This window comes from Ylistrum balloti, unplaced genomic scaffold (genome assembly GCF_031769215.1).
Source record: "Ylistrum balloti isolate Yb309-2 unplaced genomic scaffold, AGI_CSIRO_Ybal_v1 Utg370398, whole genome shotgun sequence".
In the NCBI taxonomy this organism is placed as follows: Eukaryota; Metazoa; Mollusca; class Bivalvia; order Pectinida; family Pectinidae; genus Ylistrum; species Ylistrum balloti.
In genome coordinates, this window is record NW_026782274.1 from 660990 (window position 1) to 677868 (window position 16879).

The window sequence follows — 16879 nt, forward strand, 5'->3', positions numbered from 1 at the left end:
CTACTTTTTAAAACCTGTTCATCCCCATTTCCCTTCTTGGCATCCCTTCCTTGCATCAAAAGGAAACAAATACTGAAATAGATTGAAAACCCTTCAACTGATCTAGAGCAGTAGTTTTTGTGGAATAAAATCCCACACCTTTGATGCCTTGTCCCCATGAGAATGAATACATAAAAACCCACTTGCCAGATACAATGTAAAAAACTGTTCCTGTTTTCTTATAAGCAGCTTTTTTCTTTAGTCCATCCTTCTGCTAGCAGAAAAACACATCCTTTATGTACGAATTGATTCCCTATTGTGCAAGTCACATCATTATTTGTCCTGATAAACCATGGATAATAATGAAACAAAGACTTAGTCTAGTTTATATAAAATAATTTATTTACTACATACTTTATATACAATAGTAATCTCACAGTACTCAGTACCAATATAGCCAAACCTGTTTAACTGATTAATCTCTAACCCAATACATCTTACTGACCAAATTTCATTAATTTTACAAAACAATTCTATTTTCTATTTTTCATTTTTTTAATCATACATTGTTTTTTAAAATCTAAAGTAAAGATATCTTACTTTAACAAAATTTTAATAACAAAATTACAAATTCATGAAATGATGAAAATCAGACAATAAAATGTAACATTTTAAAGATTTAATCATTTCCCCCTTCTCACAGTAGATAAGTTCAGGAGAAATCTCCTGAATGAGAAAAGCTACAGTTTGAGGATTTCACAAAAAGAAATCAGACAATATATATATATATTCTTTATTTACTATATACAACACACAGTCGGTATTTATTCCTTCTATCAATATCAGTAAGATTTTTAACACAACCTCATTATTTCAAAGAATCTGGTCCATCTGTATTCCAAGAATTTACATCCATGAAGTAAGCACCATTTTTAAAACACCAGTAAAGCACATCTGTGGAAGAGTCCTGATTTTATACTTACTAAGGCAACTACCTCTGTATTTCCTTATGAATGAATCATGAAAGGATGATAAGTCAACACATCTGTTCTGTCATCATTCATACACTATCCTACTATATTTCATCATTATTTATAGTAATTGCTGGCTGCACATTGAAGATGTCAGTGTCAAGCTACGACAATGTCCAGCCACCAATTACCGTAAATAATGATGTACAATATAAGTTTACTATCAAAATTAATATACAAATGTGTAACCTCCATCTACCCAGCTGTGGAATGGGGTACCAACATCCTAGGAAGTAATACTGTGATATACCAGTGTCATTTAATGAAATAGGCATTAAGCCTTATACAGGCTACCTTTAGCTGGGAAGACATTTTATAACAAGTTGACCTGGGACCCTAAAGTATACCACTCAGAGTATACCACCCAGGGTATACCACCATCTCTAGTATACCACTTAAATAAAGCTAGGTAATGTGCAGTTAACTGTTAATACTAGATTTTTTGTCAGGTTCAGAATTAAGTACTAATTAGCTTAATAGCATTTCTTTGGCACTTTTGTAAATTAACAGATGCATTTTAATTATATCTTGTTATTTACAGGCAATTTGCCTGTCATCAAAAAAATGTTAAATTATTGTTTTTTCCACAGTTATAGAGGCTTACTGATGACAAAGTATTGAAAATAACAGAAAATACTAAATAAACTGCATATTTTGCAATTCAAAATGTGAACACTGAATGCGAATGACAATCTTTTTTACATGATAATATATTTGACCTTTTAACATTTTCTTCCCCCATATAGGAAATCCAGTAACTTGGTCAACAACAGAAAAAACAAAACACACACTTAAGCCCTCTTATTTGTGGTCTGAAAAAAAATTCAACTTAAGAAATGAAATATCTTCCATTTTACAGCTTCGTTTAAAGTAATTCTCATGTAATTGAGCTAAAATGTGATATCTATCAAAAACATTTCCCCCAAAAATATATTAGAAAATACAAGGATAATATCTAGAGCCATTCCTGAAATAGGTATGTACATGGAATACATACCAAATCCTAAACACAGTAAAGACTGGGTACACTCAAAAGAGTACATGAATTGCATCAAAATATTCAAAAGATATATTCTACATTAAAAACAAAATATACATCACACAATAAATTTCTATAATAATATTTTCTATCAGTGTAACATTTCCCCTATATATACCTGCTTCTGATCTGAAAATATCACTGGACATGATTGTAATTACATTCCTACTTAAGGTATTGCACAATGCTTTTTGGTTTTTTTTTTTTTACACATCCAGTTGGGAAAAAGATTCAATTTTTTTCTAGAATATAGAATGCAATTTTGGCAATAACAATTCATCTTATGAATTTTACTAAGAAAATACTAATACTTTATTTATAACTTTCAACCATATTAAACAGACCTGAAACACCATTTACAACTGACTTAATTTGATCGCAAAAGTTAAAGGACTTACAGAGATAGTTGAAGTTATCTATTGAACATAACAAAAACAAGAAATTTCCCAAGATAATAAAAATAGTGATTTATATTAGTGAAACTTGAAAGTGGTCAATCAGTGCTGACTGGAAAAAATTATCACACAAAGCTGTCTACCTATATCAAAGTACCTATAAATTCCATTTCAAGAAAATATATTGTACAATCAGAAAAGTATTACTGTTGAAGTGTTTCTGTGTGGCAAAGTTAAAATTCTCTAAAAGATCATCATTTCCCCACAAACCTTTAAAAAAATTGAAATGTATAGTATTGCACTACCACCAAGAAAATAAAAACAAAAATACTGTCAACTGAGCCGTCATATGTTGCAAAATAAATTCCACTGGAGCAACACTTGGACAGACTTACTTGTTACCATTCAAAAGGGAAATAAACTATATAATTGATAACCTCCTTAAACACTGAATATGTACACAAAGTGTAACTGAAATCTGAAGAGCAACTTGTGTCTACAGACACACATATAGATACAGACTAATGATTTTGATAACTTGTGTCTACAGACACACAGGTAGACACAGACTAATGATTTCAATAACTTGTGTCTAGACACATAGGTAGACACAGACTAATGATTTCAATAACTTGTGTCTACAGACACACAGGTAGACACAGACTAATGATTTCAATAACTTGTGTCTACAGACACACAGGTAGACACAGACTAATGATTTCAATAACTTGTGTCTACAGACACACAGGTAGACACAGACTAATGATTTCAATAACTTGTGTCTACAGACACACAGGTAGACACAGACTAATGATCTCAATAACTTGTGTCTACAGACAAACAGGTAGACACAGACTAATGATTTCAATAACTTGTGTCTACAGACACACAGGTAGACACAAACTAATGATTTCAATAACTTGTCCAGAATATCATAATGTTGGTGACGATCATTTTCAGTACGGTACAATTATATTTTTTAGTATGGTATAATAATCATTTTCAGTACAGTATAATGATAATTTTCAGTACAGTATTAATTATAATATAAATTGTACAAAATTTCTCATGATAATAGTGAGAGTGAGCACCAAACGACTCAGCAAAGTACTTAGTATCTGTAGGATCACCCACGTTTGATCTATACAGACATATAAGTCTGTGGTATGATGTTGTCTTAATTTCCATTTTAAACAAGTAAATTTTTTTCTCTGTAATATCAATTAATATCTCTTTAACTGTACATGATATTAACTATACATGATAATAACACTGTATTTGAATGTTTTTTCTTTCCACTTGAATTACCTGCCCATAGTTTTTTATCAGTAAGTATAGCATAATACTATATCTACAGATTTTTCTGAAAATAATATCCATTTCTACATGTACAATTTCAAAATGGTTAGTACTCTCTCAGATTCACGAAATACTGTTCCATGTTTCACAGTGGTTTTGGCCTGATTTGTATAAAGATATATGTAGGTCAAAAAAATAATTGCAAATAAGTTTTTAAAGTGTGATGGAGTTATCTCCCCTTGTTAGTGTTTCCACCATCCTCTGAACTGGGTATGAACTACAGCCTTCTCTTGTGGACTAAACTGTAAAATTGTTGTGATGGCATTCATCATTTGTTGTTTAGCATGTGGATCTGTACTAATGAGAAACTTATAAGTGACATTTTTTAAATATTCCAAATTTGCCCCTTCTCTCACTCTGTCCCTTTCACTCTTTCTTACTGTTTCCTTCATAGTTTCAACTGTATCTGATAGAGATTCCGCTTGTGTACTTGCAGAAATCTGTAAGTCTCTTAGTGCGAGTTCAAGATCGTGTTTCTGTTTCCGTAAAGAATTTATTTCCACATCCTTACGTGCTTGTTCTTGACTGAAATAGATTAGATTTGCATCACCGTGACCTAGATTTAGTAACCTTGACACGGCACGCTCCTCTTCCGACTTGGACTGAAGAACGTCTAGAGGTAATTCAGCAGATGCCCCAGAATCTGGTGGATTCCTCAACTGACTGTAATAAGATCCTTCAATTCTGTGAACATCTCCTGTTTTCAGCTGTGAAATTTCCCGATCTTTTTCTGCCAGTAATGACACAGTTCTCTCCCTTTGTTTTTTCAATTCTATATCCATTTCACCTATGCGCTGTTTGCATTCAGCATCCATTGTAGCCAAGTCCTGTTTGTGTTTTTCCTGCAGTGACACAATAGTTTTTTGCATGCTGCCAGCTCTGTGTTTAGAAGTCTCCATATCCTCATCCATTTGAAAATGTAGATTTTTTATTTTCTCCTTGAGGTCTTGGATCTGTGACTTAAGCATATCAACTTCCTTAGAATTTCCTACATCCTGGAATGAAGATTGGATACATTTACCACAATAAAAAAATCTTACATGAATTCACAAATAAAATGTTTATTTATTGAAGAATTAAAAACATTAAAGTGGAATTAAGCGAAACCCCACCCCCTCTAAAAAAACCCAAAATATATATCCTCTATAAAACCCTTCTTTATCCAATGTACTCAAGCTAGTGAACAGATATATGTACCCCTATGTAGTGATGGCACGGTGATCAAAATATATCTAATTGTTAAACCTGATCTCATACAAAAGTCCATTGTACCTTTTCATAATCAATAATTGGTACCTTAATATCTTCTTGAGTTTTAGCAAAAAACTAAAAGTTATATTCATTCTTATGCAAATTCAAGACACCTAAAGTATCTTAACTTAAAGTTATGAAAAAAGAAAATATTATTAAAATGGAATATACATTTACTTTCTGTGAATATTGAACACAGAGTCAGCTGATCAATTAACTACATCAAAAAGACTATTTTTTAATCAATAATTGATTACAGTTTTGAACTGATTTCATTTTCAGTGCCCTTTAGTGTTTTCTGTGGAGTTTCATATAACCCTAAGGATTTTTACTGTGTATACCTAAAAATAGGCCCATCAGGCGTACAGAGAATCTCAAACTCAAAATGAGGAGGGGGAGGGGGTTGGGGGTATATGTATCTTGCTCACATTAAAATATGAAATTCCTCTGTTATATCTACATGCCCTTCTACTTCTTTCCTGTTTCTCTTTACCTTGTGAAAGCTGTAGTTTGGTTACACACAGTAAAACCCTATTTTCTTGAACCTGTATTACTCAAAACCAAATTATCTATATCTAACAGGTACCAAAAGGTACAGATAAGCTAGCTTCTTGATTATCATACAATTATCTTTTTTTTAGCTGTAAAGGTTAATAACACAATGTCTAAAAATAACAACATGGAATTAACAATCGTTCATCATTCTACCATCATTTTCAGCCACCTACTTTCTGCACGTTACAGTTTGCCATAAATGAACAATACTGTGAGGGACAAATTTTACAAATTTCTCGGCAGGAAAATTCCAGACATTGAAATTATAGGTCAAAACTTCTACACAATCATTAATTGGACAAATCAAGAACGAAATATTGAATACATTATTTACAGACATTGGGTCTCCCACCAACCTCTGATTAATCAATATTCCCTTGAATATTACCATGGAAACAAGATGTTTGACTTAAAAGAGTTTTACTGTTTATATTGACACTGTTACATTGTAAATATGAAGTTGTTGTTTTGTTAAGCTGATAAAACCTAATGTTTGAACCTTACTTTAGAACTTTTGTTTTTGAGAACAGACTGAGCCCGCAGTTTGTACCGCTCAAACTCTTCCTTGACCTTTTCCAACTCCTCTTTATATTTATTTGATTCCAACGATGTGTCCTCTTGAAGTAAATCTGAAGACAGAGTAAAAAAACTATTTACAGCACTTAGACAAATAAAGAACATCCATGTTGAATTGAATTCAAATACAAATCCTTTTTTTGAATTGACAAATTAACACACAACTGTCGTCAACTGTAAATTCAGTTAAATTCTCTTTCACCTACCATCTATGTCAACAGGATTAGCTGCCTTTTGATTGGCTAGTTTCAGCAACCCTTTCAGAGTCACAAGTTTATCGGCTAGCACATGAGGATCAAGGTTAGCCTGGTCCTGGTCATTATCGCCTGGTTCCGCCTTCCCTGGTGCATGTGCTGCCCTGGCGAGAACAGTGTTCTCCATGTCAAGCTGCATCAGTCTGTCCTTCAGTTTCTGTGTCGTCTGCTGATCCTGGAATCGGAGGCGCTCATAATCCCCGACAACATCAGAAAGTTCTGAGATTTTGGCCTCCAGTGTGGACACTCTCTTCTCACTCTGCTCTGACAGCTGTTTAAGCTTAGTCTCAGCCTCAGATACTCTGTGTTGTTCCTGCTGTACTTGTACTCTATACTGAGCCTGTCAATAAAACTTCTATCATTACACCTCTTCTGGCATCATTAGACAGAAACCTGTATCTTAAACTCCTTTGAAATTCATATATTTTTTTTCAAAAATAAACAATTTCAAAATTTATCATCAGAGGAATATTTAGAAAGTTCTAGACAAGTCTTGTAGGATTAACATTTTCTATAAACACTCTTTGTGTAAAGTCTGAGAATGATAAAACTCTCTAACTCATAGCTATAGTCTTTTATATTATAGTCAAAGAATAAAGGAAATGGTGTTATTAAAACAGGATAACACTAGGCACTAATTTGCGGTCATGAACTTCCACAAAGATTCAATTTTGAAATTCGGAAAAATAAATCGCATGTAAAAGAATTGTAGTGTACAATTCTCTGAAGCTACAATTGGTACAGCATCTTTGTACTTACATCTTTGTACTTACATCTTTGTACTTACATCTTTGCTAATCAATATTGTTTCTTTTTTCTATTTCTTGAAGTAACTAAATCGTATTAGCAGTACTCAAAGAATCTCTCCCAATTGGTAATTTGATGCTCCTCATCACTATCTGCTATTTTTTTGTTCAAAATTCTAAATTGATAGTATGTGTTTCCTTAACTACAATGACCCTGACCTTAAGCTCGGCAACCTCTGTCTGCAGAGTGAGGACTAGGGGTGAGGGTTCCTTGGCCTTGACCTCCATGACCTTGAGTTTAGAACGCAGACTATTGACTTCTTGTGTCATATCCTGTATCCGTGTCTCATAGTGTTCAGACATGTTTGGCACAAGTTTTTCTTTCTCTCTGAGGGCTGCTGTTGTGTCTTCCAGCTTATGATACAAAATTACATATATTCCAAACACATCAAGCTATGACTTTATGACAAGATACACATAATGAGAAAAAGAAACACGCACTATATTATGACAACGTATACTCAAATAACCGAATGTACGCACAAAATGTCATTACTTGGCCCAAATCACAAAAATCCCAGAGGGATCTTGTGCTAATCCATACAAGTTGGATCTTATCCCTACATTTCTTATTCTTTCCTCTAATTGGCAAATAAAGTCATATCTTGCCACACAAATACAATACCAAAATGTACCTTATCAATGAAAAGTATTGAATCTGAAGCATTTTAGGAGTTCATGTCTTCTGATCATGACACCAAATTGTATTTGAAGGAATTCTTTACACTTTAGTACATTTTTAAAGAAATCTTGCTATTTATATTTTATCATATGATAAATGTCAGGTGATAAAGTCAACCTCACTGTCATCCTCTGCCAATATAAGGATTTCAATGATAAAAGAGATAGTTAAAAACTGAAATTTATTTGTGGTCCAGTTATAGGTATATCAATAACCGAACTGCTGACCTGAAAATGCGTGTGTGAATAGCCTACCTGGTTTTCTAGCTGTTCTTTAGAGTTTCGCTCATCAGCGAGAAGACGCTGTAATTCTCTCAGCATGGAAGCATGATCATTCTGTTCCTTTTCTCTCTCAGCCTGCTGAGATCGGATCCGGTTTTTTAACTGTTTAGAAAAAATTGCAGTTTTTGACTAACTTTATACTTTACTTACGCAGTGGATTAAATTTATATGGCATGAAAATGAAGTGACATCTTTTTTCTTAAAATAGTAACGTCCATGAGTTACCTCTCTGAGGAGACTACTGGTTTATTATAATGTAAATAAAAATACTATCATAACTTATAGATATTGTCATCTGGGGGCCAACAGATACCACTTTGTTGCCACAGTAACAGATACACTAATAAAATCACTCTGTAGATACCACAGTAACAGATACACTAATAAAATCACTCTGTAGATACCACAGTAACAGATACACTAATAAAATCACTCTGTAGATACCACAGTAACAGATACACTAATAAAATCACTGTAGATACCACAGTAACAGATACACTAATAAAATCCCTGTGTAGATACCACAGTAACAGATACACTAATAAAATCACTGTAGATACCACAGTAACAGATACACTAATAAAATCACTCTGTAGATACCACAGTAACAGATACACTAATAAAATCACTCTGTAGATACCACAGTAACAGATACACTAATAAAATCACTCTGTAGATACCACAGTAACAGATACACTAATAAAATCACTGTAGATACCACAGTAACAGATACACTAATAAAATCACTGTAGATACCACAGTAACAGATACACTAATAAAATCACTGTAGATACCACAGTAACAGATACACTAATAAAATCACTCTGTAGATACCACAGTAACAGATACACTAATGAAATCACTGTAGATACCACAGTAACAGATACACTAATAAAATCACTCTGTAGATACCACAGTAACAGATACACTAATAAAATCACTGTAGATACCACAGTAACAGACACACTAATAAAATCACTGTAGATACCACAGTAACAGATACACTAATAAAATCACTCTGTAGATACCACAGTAACAGATACACTAATAAAATCACTCTGTAGATACCACAGTAACAGATACACTAATAAAATCACTCTGTAGATACCACAGTAACAGATACACTAATAAAATCACTGTAGATACCACAGTAACAGATACACTAATAAAATCACTCTGTAGATACCACAGTAACAGATACACTAATAAAATCACTGTAGATACCACAGTAACAGACACACTAATAAAATCACTGTAGATACCAAATCACTAATAAAATCACTGTAGATACCACAGTAACAGATACACTAATAAAATCACTGTAGATACCACAGTAACAGATACACTAATAAAATCACTCTGTAGATACCACAGTAACAGATACACTAATAAAATCACTGTAGATACCACAGTAACAGATACACTAATAAAATCACTGTAGATACCACAGTAACAGATACACTAATAAAATCACTGTAGATACCACAGTAACAGATACACTAATAAAATCACTGTAGATACCACAGTAACAGATACACTAATAAAATCACTGTAGATACCAATAAAGATACACTAATAAAATCACTGTAGATACCACAGTAACAGATACACTAATAAAATCACTGTAGATACCACAGTAACAGATACACTAATAAAATCACTCTGTAGATACCACAGTAACAGATACACTAATAAAATCACTGTAGATACCACAGTAACAGATACACTAATAAAATCACTCTGTAGATACCACAGTAACAGACACACTAATAAAATCACTGTAGATACCACAGTAACAGATACACTAATAAAATCACTGTAGATACCACAGTAACAGATACACTAATAAAATCACTGTAGATACCACAGTAACAGATACACTAATAAAATCACTGTAGATACCACAGTAACAGATACACTAATAAAATCACTGTAGATACCACAAAGTAACAGATACACTAATAATAAAAACACTCTGTAGATACCACAGTAACAGACACACTAATAAAATCACTGTAGATACCACAGTAACAGATACACTAATAAAATCACTGTAGATACCACAGTAACAGATACACTTATAAAATCACTGTAGATACCACAGTAACAGATACACTAATACAATCACTGTAGATACCACAGTAACAGATACACTAATAAAATCACTCTGTAGATACCACAGTAACAGATACACTAATAAAATCACTCTGTAGATACCACAGTAACAGATAAAATCACTGTAGATACCACAGTAAAATCACTAATAAAATCACTGTAGATACCACAGTAACAGATACACTAATAAAATCACTGTAGATACCACAGTAACAGATACACTAATAAAATCACAGATAACAGTAACAGATACACTAATAAAATCACTGTAGATACCACAGTAACAGATACACTAATAAAATCACTGTAGATACCACAGTAACAGATACACTAATAAAATCACTGTAGATACCACAGTAACAGATACACTAATAAAATCACTCTGTAGATACCACAGTAACAGATACACTAATAAAATCACTGTAGATACCACAGTAACAGATACACTAATAAAATCACTGTAGATACCACAGTAACAGATACACTAATAAAATCACTGTAGATACCACAGTAACAGATACACTAAATCACTACCACAGTAACAGATACACACTGTAGATACCACAGTAACAGATAGACTAATAAAATCACTGTAGATACCACAGTAACAGATACACTAATAAAATCACTGTAGATACCACAGTAACAGATACACTAATAAAATCACTGTAGATACCACAGTAACAGATACACTAATAAAATCCCTGTAGATACCACAGTAACAGATACACTAATAAAATCACTGTAGATACCACAGTAACAGATACACTAATAAAATCACTGTAGATACCACAGTAACAGATACACTAATAAAATCACTGTAGATACCACAGTAACAGATACACTAATAAAATACTGTAGATACCACAGTAACAGATACACTAATACCACAGTAACAGATACACTAATAAAATCACTGTAGATACCACAGTAACAGATACACTAATAAAATCACTGTAGATACCACAGTAACAGATACACTAATAAAATCACTGTAGATACCACAGTAACAGACACACTAATAAAATCACTGTAGATACCACAGTAACAGATACACTAATAAAAAAATACCACTGTAGATACCACAGTAACAGATACACTAATAAAATCACTGTAGATACCACAGTAACAGATACACTAATAAAATCACTGTAGATACCACAGTAACAGATACACTAATAAAATCACTGTAGATACCACAGTAACAGATACACTAATAAAATCACTGTAGATACCACAGTAACAGATACACTAATAAAAATACAGTAAAATCACTGTAGATACCACAGTAACAGAAACACTAATAAAATCACTGTAGATAACACAGTAACAGAGACAGTAATAAAATCCCTGTAGATACCACAGTAACAGATACACTAATAAAATCACTGTAGATACCACAGTAACAGATACACTAATAAAATCACTGTAGATACCACAGTAACAGATACACTAATAAAATCACTGTAGATACCACAGTAACAGATACACTAATAAAATCACTCTGTAGATACCACAGTAACAGATAGACTAATAAAATCACTGTAGATACCACAGTAACAGATACACTAATAAAATCACTCTGTAGATACCACAGTAACAGATACACTAATAAAATCACTGTAGATACCACAGTAACAGATACACTAATGAAATCACTGTAGATACCACAGTAACAGATACACTAATGAAATCACTGTAGATACCACAGTAACAGATACACTAATAAAATCACTGTAGATACCATAGTAACAGATACACTAATAAAATCACTGTAGATACCACAGTAACAGATACACTAATAAAATCCCTGTGTAGATACCACAGTAACAGATACACTAATAAAATCACTGTAGATACCACAGTAACAGACACACTAATAAAATCACTGTAGATACCACAGTAACAGATACACTAATAAAATCACTCTGTAGATACCACAGTAACAGATACACTAATAAAATCCCTGTGTAGATACCACAGTAACAGATACACTAATAAAATCACTGTAGATACCACAGTAACAGATACACTAATAAAATCACTGTAGATACCACAGTAACAGATACACTAATAAAATCCCTGTGTAGATACCACAGTAACAGATACACTAATAAAATCACTCTGCAGATACCACAGTAACAGATACACTAATAAAATCACTGCGTAGATACCACAGTAAAAGATACAATGTGTAATAAAATTACTACACAGCTCACCTCGTTTGATGCTTGTTCCAACGACTTCATTTCAACCTTGTGTTTATTCTGTTCTTCCACCAGTTTACTGGACAAATCTTCATTCTCTTGCTGTAAGAAAATAAATTAAAATCATTTCCTTAAATCTCACTTCCTTCTTGTGTCATGTTGGTTGAAAACACTGAAAATTAACTTTTCATATACATATGTTAAGTGATTTAGCAAAGTTCCTTGGAAGAAAGATGAAAATTTCTCATTCTTAGTTTCTTGTCAGAATGATTTGCTTTTCCTGGTAGAACTGTACTTATTCAAAATAGATACTGACTTAAATGAAATTAAAATGAAAGGAGTAACAGAGCAGAAGTTTTTATATTTAAGTGTTGTATAAATGGTGAACACTGCCTGATTTTCTACTTTTATCTTGTAGAGAATCACTTAATACAAAGGCAGACTCACTATGAGGCGTTTCTTGTCGCTGATGTAGCTGGCCTCTAGCTTTGACTTCTCCTGCGTGAGGGTAAAGAGGGAGGCAGTGAGGGTCTGGAGCTGATCATCATGCTCACTTGGGTTCTCAGGATCCACTGACTCTTTCTAAAAATCAAACAATTAATCTCTAGTACCAAACCTATTAGGAAACAAGCCCATGTCCAATAATATTTTAGCTCACCTATATCTACTGTTGTTCAGTACAACAGCAAACAACACATCCTTTATTAAGCCAATCCCATGTTTTTGAATTAGTATTAAGGTGTTAGCCCCAAGGGGCTTTTTACAGAAAATATGGCAATGATGTACATCTAGTGAAGTGAATTATATACAGTATGGATTTCCTCTTTCCAATCTCAGTGTGATCTCTTTAATTTATGTCACAGCTGTTGTTATGGCTGGAAGTATTTCCATTTGTAAATAAAACTGCAACAGCAAAATAAAACAAGAAAACATGTCTAAAACATGTATAGGCTTTTATCACAAAAATGTTGACAGAAAATCAAATAATTTGAACTTTGGCTTCCAGATTACCCCACTATTGCACGAATCGGTCAAATTAAACTTTAAGAAAATTAGGAAATTTGCATTTTCATAAGTAACATCAATGTTTAATCTATTAAGAACTTACAATCTCGCAAAAAAAAAACCCATGATCACAAATCCAAACACAGACCAGAACTCTATAAACAAATACTGGCATTAGGTGACAAAGTAATAAAACGTTATATAAAAACTCTGTTTGGAAGGATGAGAGATAACATCAACAGCCATGTCACGAAACCATGTCAATGCACATATGGTTGCTTTTTCTTTTCACTACAAATGACTATCAATATACATACTCTCTGATCAGCATGTGAGTATTTTCTCACCTGTAATGGGTCATCAAACTGCTTCCCCTCAGTATCGCTCTCTGCCGCCGAGGAATCCCCACCATCATCTGTGGTTGTTGGACGGTTTGGTTGCCTAGGTAACCTTTCCTCTTTGCTAGATTTTGACAAGACCTTAACACTAGCTTCTAATGCCTCCTTCTCCTTTATCAAGCCTTTGTAGGCCTGCACCATATCTATCAACATGAAAATCATTTTCAGTACAAATATCATTTCTATCTTACTAAATCTAATCCACAAAAACATGCATTCATACTATAATACTCACTGTCTGTCCTGTAGAATTGCACTAAATACTGGAAAAAATACATATATCTTTAAGGCTGTGAGATAAATCTATCTGTTATATGCAGTTTGGTTATGTCTTGACAAGCAAAGTCATTGCTTTCACATTGTCCTTCAATAGCAGTTTCCACATTAATTTCCAGCTGTATCCATTATTTTAATGTCTTATTATGTTTTCCACATTAATTTCCAGCTGTATCCATTATTTCAATGTCTTAATTTTTTTAAAAAAATTTCAGTGAAAAAAAACCTCAGGGCAATTTTTTTTATGGTATAAGCTGTGGGCTATATAGACATAATTTATGTCTCTTGAGAGTTCAGACCAGTTCTCTTACACTTACTTATAAACATAAATTTTACCTCTAAGTCTTTTTTCATATCGCTGTAGTTGTTCCTTTTGACTTTCTATCGTTTTGATTAAGTCTACTCGTGTTGATCGTTCCATGGCCATGTTTGAATCGTCTGTAAAGGAACAAAAATATCTGATAACCATCTGCATCACACTATCTAAAATTTAGATTTCACACTAAAAAGAAGGCTTTCCATGTGTCCAAATCCCTGCAGGTAGGGTGTGAGATTGTGCCTGTTACCCACATTTCAATATTACATGATTTGTAACAGACAACTAAATTTTCTCTACTTAACAGATTAATATAAAAAATCTTGATGTCTCTTTTGACACTGCCTCCTTTTTTGCATTTAGATGAGTGTTCATCCCATTGGAAAGGCTTTGAGTTCTCTTCCTTCGCCTGAGACATACCAGAGCTTGAATATTTTCAAATAGTAGTTACTTCTTCCTGCTTATAGGATCAGCATATGATGTAAAAAAGTTTGCCCACTTTCTGTATAATGTAACTGGGTGTCACATCTTGATGGATATTTTACTTAAGCATCTGTTACACACTATCACAAAAGGTTTACATGAATATATCACAGTCTCAAACAGACACATGCACTCAACTCATACACTGACCTTGCATACATGAAGAGATTATCCTTAAAAGACCATTACTGTTGATTTGACTTGAACTCTTCACCAACTGGCACTCTATATCCTCCACTACCTAAAGATGACAACTGACACCAACCTCTATATCCCTAATGATGACATGTGACGTCTTCAAATTTTCCACCTTTTTTGTAGAGAAAGTCCCTCGTCAATAATTCTTGTTAAATTTTCTACTAATGAAAGAGTGTGAGATGTGTTTGCCCATTCTTTTTTTTTCTTTAAATAAATTAGCTATATCTAGCATCGGCTATCTCACAAAAGAAAAGTGACACATCCCTGAGTTTCCACACACACAGATTCAAAGTGGAAGATTTATCAACATTGGCTGACTGATTGATTCATGAGATAATTGCAGATATCTTTTTATTCTGATGATGGATATTTTAGAGGTTTTAAATCGGATGATATTACTGTTTTAAAAAATGGTGATAATGATTCAGATATTGAAGAGAATGTTTCTGAATTTTAATGACAGTAAAAATTCTATTGATGATAACAGACATCAACAAGTCCTAGGTGTTTGCATCAGTATGGTCAAAAACTGCCCAGAAATATGGATGTAAAAACTGCTACACCACTAGATAACTTCTTAGGAACAATTACAGCAACAGGAACAACCTGAATCTGGGTTGCATTAATTATCAAGAAGCAGAGCACCAAACATCCATGTGAGATTACCTGGCACTAATCTCAGGTGAAAGTTATGTTTGCATGAAAATATCATTGACACTGTCATTGGGTGCCAGACATGCAACTTTCACATATGTGAAAAGTGTTTCAGGAAGAATCACACAGATGTGCTGATAGATTTTGCTAAAATATATATGTACTAAACATTTTGTTTACCTGATATGCAGACTCATATGCTGATTAAAGTTAATGAGTAACATTAAATCTTTATTGTGGACTTTTACAATTAAGTTGGTGTATAACAATCACCTCTTGGACATAAATACTTCTGATCTTTCAAAACTTATTACAGGGCCTAATCAGGGTTTAATCAAGGCTTATTTGTGGGGAAATAGTAAGGGCGTCATGTGTCGCCATTAGATGTGGAAGAGTTAAACAATATAAACCCCAAATAAGAGTAAGACTTTGAAAATTAGCATCATTAGTTTTTGCCTGAACAACTCCTGTAATGTAAGAGAGCTCTGGTTGGCTGATTTTTATTATCGGGCACTGAAAAGGCGACTGCGTTGGTCTTTTCTTCTTCTAAATGTCATCGAGCAAACACTGTTGTCTGAGCAAACAAATAATTTACTTAGACCGAAAACCAAACTTATATAACGATAATTATTCTCGGGCGACAGGACAATGCAGCTAATGATTAGATCTCAATAAATAACATTTAGGCTCAAAGCAAATTTTGATTACCTCGCGGGATGTTTATCAAAGTCTCATATCATGCTGTCGTGTTGACTGTCATTAGGTTACCACCGCAGTGGTGATCATCCGATCCATCCCGGAAGTGCAAGTTGGCAACAATGACAGGAACGATGTTAATTAATTTGTACTTTCTGTTTCATTAAGAAATAATAGAGATTTACTTTACTGGCAACTGATGATTCTATATCTGTAATGAAAAATATATGAGTGAAGAATATTATGAAACGTTTTTATTATCATCCTTATTCACTGCATACACAGTAAACAAGTTAACTTCCGGTAGAAACAACACGTGTGGG

General features: G+C 33.3%; 1 protein-coding gene across 1 annotated transcript; it reads right to left on the reverse strand.

Moving 5' to 3' along the window:
* Positions 1-644: 644 nt before the first annotated feature.
* LOC132554366 (GRIP and coiled-coil domain-containing protein 1-like) lies at positions 645-16642 on the reverse strand. The gene is made up of 10 exons (XM_060218671.1): positions 16569-16642; positions 14546-14647; positions 13883-14076; positions 12978-13112; positions 12543-12632; positions 8182-8310; positions 7405-7599; positions 6392-6779; positions 6114-6238; positions 645-4798 (listed from the first exon to the last, which is right to left on the reverse strand). Exons 2-10 carry the CDS (start codon positions 14634-14636, stop codon positions 3986-3988), a joined length of 2160 nt encoding a protein of 719 aa, XP_060074654.1. The 5' UTR covers positions 14637-14647; positions 16569-16642; the 3' UTR covers positions 645-3985.
* Positions 16643-16879: the final 237 nt, after the last annotated feature.